Consider the following 10,010-nt stretch of genomic DNA (forward strand, 5'->3'; position numbering starts at 1 on the left):
TTATTATCAGTGTTATAACTGTTATTATTAGCATCAGTTTTCATGGGTAACCTGATATTCATCGGTTCAAGGACGGCCTCAGCCCCCGAACCGAGCTTCGGCCATTAACCGTTAACCGGGAACGCCAGAATAAATTACTCTCATAGCGTTTTTGCTAAATGTTCAGGCTCAATTAGACACGGTTGTCAGTTTTCTCTCTTTGTAACATCCCAAATATAAGTCAGACAGAGAGAGAGAGAACTTGATGTCTTCTGCACGTCGGATCGACTCACGTTTGGAATTATTGGTTTTTGTATTTTACTCCTTTCCTGAATCAGAGAAAAAACATACACACACATTTAGATTTTAATCTCGTCCTCTTCCTGCGTCGGACATTTGATGCACCTCCTCTAATTTCCACTGCGCTTTCCTGGACTCTCATTTACCAAAATAGAGATTGAGATCCCTCTTATGTAATAAACCCAGCCGGGTGGGGGGGTGCTGGTGCCTCCTCGCGCTAACCTCGCCATCCTGCTGCTGCCTTCTTTTTCTCCACAGCGATATCTGAGGTGATTTATTGCGACCTTACCTGCATATCTGCTGTATCATAAATTACAATTCCCTCTATTCTCTGACGCTAACGGTCTCAGTAGAGATTCGTTTGCATCGAGGGGCATCACATCACCCACACGGAGTGTATCCTGATATTTAGTTGGAGATACCTGCAATGATATTACATCGCCTGGAGTCTCCGTTGTAATTCTGATATTACTTTCAGACCTCGACTCCATTCCGCTGACACTGATTCACCCTTTCTCTCTCCCTTCTGCTTTTACCTGTGCGGCATATCAAACGTCCTTTGCTGCTTTCTGTGTGGTGTGTGTGTGTGTGTGTGTGACATTTGCACCCAGCGCCCTCTTTCTATTTCATGTTCTCTTCTGCGTTGCAGTGCTGTGAAGTGGCTCTTTCCGTGGAGCCGAGACTTCATCCCCTTGGTGTCAACGAGGATGCTGTGGGTTACCTTGCTGAGCACCATAGCCTTAGGATGGACCACCCCGATGCCACTGCTGGACGACTCCGAGGAGATCGACGAGCCCTGCTTCGAGCCCTGTTACTGCGAGGTCAAAGAGGGAATCTTTCACGTCCACTGTGACAGTAAAGGATTTACAAATGTCAGCCAGATCTCCCAGGTATGGAGTCGACCCTTCAAGCTGAATCTGCAGAGAAACTCCATGAGGAAGCTTTACTTTAACAGCTTCCTCCACCTGAACAATGCTATATCCATTAATCTGGGCAACAACGCCCTGCAAGACATCCATGCTGGAGCGTTCAATGGCTTAGGAATACTCAAACGGCTCTTCCTACACGAAAACAAACTCGAGGTTTTCCGGAATGACACTTTTCTGGGGTTGGAGAGTTTAGAGTATCTCCAGGCAGACTACAATGTTATCAAACGGATTGAAAGTGGTGCCTTCAGGCACCTTCATAAATTGAAAGTGCTCATCCTAAATGACAATTTGATACCCGTGCTGCCGAATTACCTATTCCGGTCAGTGTTGCTCACACATTTGGACCTGAGAGGAAACAGACTAAAGACATTACCATATAAGGGCACGCTGGAGTATGTTGGGAGGAGCCTAATGGAAATCCAGCTGGAGGAGAACCCCTGGAACTGCGTGTGTGAAATAGTCCAGCTGAAAACATGGCTGGAGAGAATCCCTTACACAGCGCTGGTCGGTGAGATCACATGTGAGCACCCGTTTCACTTGCATGGCAAAGACTTACGGGAAATAAAACGCACCGAGCTCTGTCCGCAGCTCTCCGACGCCGAGATCGAGGCCAAGCTGGGAATTCCCCGGGTCGCTTTCAACAATGAGAACACTTGGCCTACGAAACCGTCCTCCATGCTCTCCTCCTTTCACAACACGGCCTCTTCTGTGGAATACAAAGAAAGAGTTGTCAAGCCTACCAAAAGACCTCGACCCACAAAGAATCCCCCGACCCCTCGTAGCATCTACCCAGGCCAGAACCAACCGCCAGTCGCTGGCTACCAAACACGGCCTCCGATCCCCATAATATGTCCAGCTGGATGTACTTGCAACCTTCACATCAATGACCTGGGGCTAACGGTGAACTGTAAGGAGAAAGGCTTCCACAACATCTCTGAGCTCTTGCCTCGGCCACTAAATGCCAAGAAATTGTATCTCAGTGGGAACCTAATCCAGAAAATCTACCGTTCTGATTTTTGGAACTTCTCGAGTTTGGATTTACTGCATTTGGGGAATAATCGGATCTCGTACGTCCAGGAGGGCGCATTCATCAACCTGCCAAACTTGAAAAGTTTGTATCTGAATGGAAATGACATTGAGCGGCTCAGTGCTGGGATGTTTCGGGGGCTTCAGATGTTAAGCTATCTTTATTTTGAGTATAATGTCATACGTGAGATACAACCGAACTCCTTCTCCCTAATGCCAAACCTCCAGTTGGTTTTCCTCAATGACAACCTGCTACGGTCCCTTCCCACCAATGCCTTCGCCGGCACCAACCTTGCACGCCTCAACCTCCGCAACAACTACTTCCTTTCCCTGCCTGTGCGTGGCGTTCTGGAGCATCTGACCTCCATTGTTAAAATTGACCTCCACCAGAACCCCTGGGACTGCTCCTGTGACATCGTCCCCCTCAAGCACTGGCTGGAAAAGCTCTCCTCCGTCATCGTCGTTGGCGATGTCATTTGCAAGACACCCGAGTTTGCTTTTGGGAAAGACCTCCGCTTCCTGGAAGTCGAGGTCATCTGTCCTGAGCTTAAGTATTTTTCGGGGCCCTCACCAGCCTTGCCTGGCGGGGATGACCTCACCACAGGGAGCGCCGACTTGGGGGAGGCTAGGGGGAGGGGGGCCGTCCGCTGTCCGTCCTCATCCTCAGCCTGCTCGTTCTCTTTATCTCTGCCGTGTTTGTGGCTGCCGGGCTTTTTGCTTTTGTTCTCCGTCGCAGGAAGAACCTGCCCTTCAGGAAACGTTCTGAAGTGGATCTGTCCGGGATTCAGATGCAGTGCAGGATTTTTGAGGACCCGCCGAGGCAGAGCGTTTCTTGTAACCCCTGCACTCCGGAGAAACCAGTGCCGAGTATGCACGCGCACACTCACGGGAGTCACACACATGCCCACGGTCACGTTTATGATTACATCCCCCACCCCATGACTCAGATGTGCAACAACCCCATCTATAAGCCTCGAGAGGGGGAGATAGCCGAGGAAGATAGGGTGCCATTTTCAGAGAAGAAAGACGTTGGCTGCAGTAGCAAAGGAAACTACAGAACCTTGATAGAGAAAGAGAGAGAGTGGACCCTGGCGGTTTCCAACTCTCAACTCAACACCATCGTCACAGGCAACCCGGCCACGGCTGACATGGCAGGATTTCACGAGAACGGAGGGCTCTGCCCGACTGTAATTGACAGTCAGAGACCCACGCCGACCGTGGGCTTTGTAGACTGTTTGTATGGGACAGTCCCTAAACTCAAGGACATGCACGTGGCGCATGCACATCCACCAGGCATGCAGTACCCAGACTTGCAGCAGGATGCACGATTGAAGGAGACACTGCTTTTCACGACGGGGAAGAACTGCTACCCTGACCCGTCCCAAAGCGATTACCTTGAGTTAAGGGCCAAACTTCAAACCAAGCCGGATTACCTCGAAGTCTTGGAAAAATCTTACCGGTTTTAACATTTCTAACCCACAGAGGGGAAAAACAAAAACACAAACAAACAAACAGAATCAGCACACTTTGCCACCCTCTAAACAAACCAACTGAGAACCAACACAAAAGTAGACCTGGAAAAGCAGCATGATGCTAAATGAAATGTTATATCACAGTTACAACAAGTCCCCCCAAAAAATCACTTTGGAGGAGAGGCCATTCTCAGATATTTCAATAAAGTGCCTTTTTTCAGAGTAGCCAGCAATGTCAACAGTTGTTATTTTTATAATATATAAATATCTCTATGTCCAAGAGGGAGTATAAGAGGAATGAGAGTGGCACCGGGGGGGGGGGGGGGGGGGGGGGGGGGGGGGGTAAGACACACAAAACATCCTAAAATACATCTGTCACTAAAAAAACAAAAGAAATCCTTCCTGTGGAGTTACCATGACGTGAAAGACACACGGGAGCTGGACGTCTCCCTGATTTAGAGTTTTCTTTCTGTCTTTACCTCTGACTAGGATGTACAAACACCCGAAGGCTGTGCACATAATGTTTGTAGGAAATGATTGAAAGAGAGAGAGAGAGAGAGAGAGAAAAGAAATCCATATATTAAACTGAACTGCAGTGTGCTGCATGCACTCGCTTCCAGACAGGAAGTGAGGGGATTTACTCAGAACTATGACATCACATTATGAACAGAGATACTGCAACGCATTTACAGTTCAGTGTTCTATTTAATTTTTCTATATTAATATGGTTATTACTGACTTCTGTCTATATCAGGGTGCTTCTCGTAAAAAGGACGCGTCGACGTACAGATAGTAAAACATGTGTGAATATTATTATAAAAAATGCTCAAAGTTTTTTCTGGATATTTCCACGCACTTTGTTGCCCCACCCCCCCATTTGCTTCTGGAATCCCCATCGTCACCCACTAACGGCTTTGTAGGAAGCACTTTTAATGTTTTCTTGCTCACAAAGATTTGAAGAAAAAATGTGCATATATTTATTCTGTAATTTCAGTGAAGAATTTAATTGTAAAGGTAATGTTAAATCAATGTATAGTGATTATGCGTCTGGTATAGCCTTCTTAATAAAAACAAACTCTTCAATGAAACAATGAGAGGGTTGATGCCGCGGAGGCCTGTGTGTGGAGCGCCGGCCATCAAGGCTGCGTATTTGGTGTCTGTTGAAGCTGTGGCCAGATTTAATGCTGCTGAGGATGGAAGACTCGCTACTAAGTGCAACGCAGGAATGTAGTGGAGGGCAAATATATTTCAACTTCAGCCGCTTTTGACTTTCAAATGAGAACAAAATGGATTTGAGTTATAGGAGAGTGTAATTTTTCACTCATAGATGATTCTATGATCCTGAAAGTGAAAGCTTTGCCGGTTATGAGGTGGCTGTTACCACAGGGTGCACCAAAGCAGCGAGGCATGCAGCATTTCCTATTATCTAAATGGATATTTTTGATTTAGTATAATAAGAAAAAAGAAAAAATAACCAAAGGGGTGTTCAAACGTGTTTCGAATTTGCACATCTAATTTTTGTGACTCCCTCTGAAGCAGCAGTGCGGATTCGAGCCACTAGAGGGCGGTAAAATAAGCTGGGTACTTACACGATTATGCGCAGTTGCAGTATAATGTAATGCACAAAATATTTTTTGTAGTTCATCGAGTCTCATATTCATTCCGGATTATTTTCTAAATATCGATATATAAATTGACAAGTTGCGTAAGATGACTGCGTTCATCAGCTCTATCTGTTTCTTGTTGATCTTTTCTTTCTTATTCTTTTAATTAATTGTCCTGAAAATGGCAGAATAAAGACGACCGAGTCTAGCTGTGTCAACTAATTATTTTCAAATAAGTTAGAAATCGTTAAATTGTTGATCAGTGCTTTTACATATTGGTATATTAATATTATAAGATGTTTAATTGACAGCATTTTTTTTTTTACTATAGTTTCTAATTTAAGCCCCAATAATCTCTTCAATAGCAACAATTAATTGCAGCATTCACATTATAAATATTGTATTTCTTGATCCTACAATGATTCATTTTGGGGACCAAATTTAAAATTTGTAAAAAACATTTTAGTAGCTTTGCAGTAAAATATAGAGTTAGTACAAATTGTCATAGAAACGTTCCTAAAGTAAATATTTATTTCTGCAATATTGATCTTTAAAAACGTGTGCATATTTAGGGAAAGAAGAATGCATTTCTGTTTTGCTTTCACACATGATTGAAGTGGCGCTCCTTGGTTTGCAGCTGGGTCTTACCGTTTGCTCAGGTGTGCTAACTTACATTAATTATAAGAAATATAGGCAATCACACATTTCCATGTGAAACGGGAAGGCTCCATGTCCCGACCATCCATGATCCGACCCTCCAGACAGCTCGACGTGTTTGGTTGCCATGGTTTCGTGTCTTTGACGCCTGCTGCTGCTGATAGGAGCGGAGGTCACCTTCATATGAAGCCATTGTTAGCATGGTAGCATGTTTTCCCTGCAGCATGAGGCTTCTCAGTACTGCACATTCATGTTCTCATTTTTTTGCTTTGTTGCACACACACATACGTCTCCATTGTCTTCCATCTTGTGCAATCCCAACTCTAATTCCAGCCTTCACCACCTCCCAGCAAACAAACAAATCAATAAAGTTTTGGGATTGCTGCTGATTTGCTAACTGAGCTCAGCTGGGCTTTGTCCCGTCATGCCGTGCGGACTGGTTTCATCCCAATAAATCCTCTTGCTATCCTCCACTAATATCTCCAAGTGATTTCATGCTGCGATGGGATGGCAGATAAAGACAACCAATGGGATTGAAAGGTTAGCGCTCGTCTGTGTGAAATCTAATTCTCCATCATCCTGCTGGTGATATTTAACCCTTCAGATGGAACCTTCAACATCTCCCGGCAACGTTTTCCTACCGTCTCAGCATCGACACCTTATTCTGCCTTTCTCGCCACTAATGTCTCGTTTTCTGCCTTAATGCTCGGATCTTACTGTTTTAAGTTGACTCTTCCATTCCTCATGTGCTAGCCTCCCCTTTTGTTTCTGTCTGAGTTCACCTTTGACCTTGATGTGAGTCTTTGCTCCTGTCTGCTACCTGAAAACCGCGCCTGACTCTGTTGCATGCTCTTTTGACGCCTGCGTTATTTGAATGACGCTTTAGCTGGCCGGCACATTTGGGGTCAATCTTTCCTTATCAAGATGCTTCCTGCTGGATCATTGTTTTCTGCCACAGATAGATGCGATGCAAGCGACACGCTAATAATGAGTTGCTATGCTTTAAATGGTCCGCGGGGCTTTCCCTCTCACTGTAGTTTGGTTCCATCTTAAGAAAGCTCCATCCAAAAGTCTTATTAGGACTCAAGCTAGAATGTGATTCACCCTAATTTACTCAAGCAGTAATTGACACACACACATATATATATATATATTAATTGGAGGATTTAAAAATGACACGGTTTTTTCAAATGAGCTCATTTAGAAGTACGAGATACCAAAAAGGCTTCTCTCACAGTTCACCTGTCAGTCAGTGGGGGGGGGGGGGGGGGGTTCTTCTTGAGTGGAGACACTCACCTGGATTTGACTGTGTTGACTTACGGGTGTACTTTTAGAGGCGGTCCCGAGAGACGAGGCTCAGTGTGCGGTTGTGGTGTAATATTTTCCTCATTTCCTCTCCTGTGGCTTATTTGTCTATTTATATATATATATTTATATTTATATTTTGCACAGGATATATTCTGGCCTCTAGCTGTTTTTTTGTCTGGTATGTGCCTGCACTGCATAGAGGAGGAAAGCCGTTATCTGTTGTCACTGTGTGTGTGTGTGTGTGTGTGTGTGTGTGCGTGTGTGTGTGTGCATACAAAGTGCGAAATAGATGGATGGATGGATAAAGTGATTTGGAATGGCAACACAGATTGGAAAGTGAGAGGATCAGTTTGAGAGCCCTATTGATGGGAGGGAGAGCGCAGACAAGCGGCTTAGGGAAGGGTGAGAGAAGACGGAGCTGCCAGCAGTGGATTGTGAAGGAGACGCCACTCAGAGCAAGGAGGGAGTCTCTTCCTGCTCTTTGGTCGTTGAAAGAATCGCTAATTGTCCAATTAGCCAAACAGGGACTCCAAAGAAGACAGGAACGGTATGAAAGGAGGAAGCAAGCACTTATATTTTGCATTGTGTGTGTGTGTGTGTGTTCTCCATTTGGGAAACAGGGAATTATCTCTACTTTGCTGAGAAAGCTGCCCGCAGTGCTGAACTTGCAGTAAACTGCAGGTGCTGCATAAAGAAAGGCATGTTCCACTTTTTATGCATGCATGCCTGTTTGTGTGTGTGTGTGTGTTTGTGTGGAACGTGGTGACGGATCTCTTTGCGTGTGTGTGCTGGTGTGTGTGCGTCTATGAGCTTTCCTGTGATTATGCTGACGGCTCCACTTCTAGTTTTCTTTTGAGCTGCACATCTTTCATTGCAAAGACAAACTGGAGCCACGGGATCGTTACTCGACAGCCTCGCTCTCACCGGACGGATGCAACGGACATTTATGACAGAGGGAAACGGTAGAAATCTGAATAGAGAAAATGAAACCACACCAATGGGAACGGTTTCCCGAGGTAAAAGAAAAAGAACCTTTTGAATCCTGGAGCCTGTCCTCGACCCTCCTCTTCTTCTGCGTTCTAAAATTCTGTTTGCCTATGGAGTTTTGGGCTTCTGGAGATTGTGACCCTCTCTTTTTTGGCTAAAAACAACGCAGCAAGTTTCGGAAAGGTTGCCGCCGTTTCTGCTGCTCAGCACTCTCATCCTCGGAATGTTAGGAAAATTAGTAACCTGTGTTGTTATCAGTCATTCCAGGAGAGGGGAGGAAGAGGAGCATCATGCTTGACTTTATAGTCCTCCTGACCTCTTCCTTTGTTCTGCAGCGTGGGGCCTGTGAATTTACTCAGGACACGTTTTTCTTTCACATTTGTGCTCGGCCTTTCTTTTTATTTGGATCCTACCGCTCTTTTTACACTGCGGATTTCCATCCTTTATTCTTCCCTTCATCGTCTCCCAGTCTGTGTTCGTCTTACTAACACCGAGACAAACATCCAACGGTTGACCCACTGGCCTTGCTCTTAGTCCGTCTGTTGTGCTCGGCCGGGCAATTCTCCGGTGACAGCAGTTTAATTCGGTTGTGTATCCCGAGCATCGCTTTAGCTGACACGTTACAACTGCTTTGTTTTGTATGTGTGAGTGTGTGCGGCTTGGCAGCGAGTGCTTCATCTCTTTTGATATTGACCTCGGAGGATGGGCCAAACTGGTTGAAATAAGAGACACAATGAAGAGCTGAATAAACCCACCGCGGTTTAAAGTCCGCTCTGACAAATCACTTCATAGATCGGCAGATCGCGATTGATGAGACTGATCGCTTTAGCATTCTCGAGCGGCGAGCCTCGGCGTTTAAAGGCATTTTGCAGAGTTTGATTTCCTCTAATTACCTCCCCCAAGGAAGTTTTTGACAGTGTCTGTCTGATTGTTAGCAGGATTACCCAAAAAAACTACTGGATGGATCTTGGTGAGAAAAAAATCTGAAGATGGGTCTTGGTCTAACTCAGATCCCATTAAATTCTGAGAGTGATCCAGAAACCCGCCTGGATACAAAAACATATGGATTTTCACATTTACTTAATGGAGGATTTTAAAATAAATAAATAAATAATAATATCTTGTCAAATCTGCATTCAATTCACTCACCAAAAATCACAGTCATAAAGGGATCCGTCTTCTGGTTCTGATCCAGAAGGAGGTCAGGAACAAATATTACATTTTAACATTAAAACTCATTTATGGATTCAAGAATCTGTTAAAAATACATCAGCTGTGATTCACTTTGACTTTTCATGGTTGGTGTATAAAGATACCAAGAACAATCTAGAACCTTTTGGTGCTGATCTAGATCACCATGTGGACGGTGTAGATCCAGCTAGGAGGGGAACGAGCTGCTCGGGGGAGGTCTGCGCTCTCTGAGAGCTTTTCTAGTTTTAAAACCTGCAGAACAAAGACGTTGGTTTTTTGGGGGCATCATCATGACTCTTTTGTGTTACTTCAACAAAAAGCTAAAGACAATGGACACTTGCTGTCTCTTTTGTCTTTGACATTCAGCTGGTGAATCACTTTGTCAGACCCCACCTGGTGGAGGAGGTGGAGGTGTGCTGGTGTAACAGCTGCCGTCTGTCGGCTCAGGGAGGTTTGGCGAAAGAGGATAGAAAATCAACACCCATCCTAAATTTAGACCAACCAATCCAGGTCTGATGGTGAAATGCAGACAGTGTCGCCAACGCCTGCATTAAAGT

The 10,010-nt window shown here is 45.0% G+C and overlaps 1 protein-coding gene across 1 annotated transcript; it reads left to right on the forward strand.

Moving 5' to 3' along the window:
- The first annotated feature begins 986 nt into the window (after nt 1-986).
- LOC137901398 (SLIT and NTRK-like protein 3) lies at nt 987-3,700 on the forward strand. The gene is given in 2 exon segments (XM_068745424.1): nt 987-2,874; nt 2,877-3,700. Coding segments are annotated over 2 exon segments (2,712 nt in total).
- The last annotated feature ends 6,310 nt before the right edge of the window (nt 3,701-10,010 follow it).

The sequence above is a fragment of the Brachionichthys hirsutus genome, chromosome 11 (genome assembly GCF_040956055.1).
Source record: "Brachionichthys hirsutus isolate HB-005 chromosome 11, CSIRO-AGI_Bhir_v1, whole genome shotgun sequence".
NCBI classification, from domain to species: Eukaryota; Metazoa; Chordata; class Actinopteri; order Lophiiformes; family Brachionichthyidae; genus Brachionichthys; species Brachionichthys hirsutus.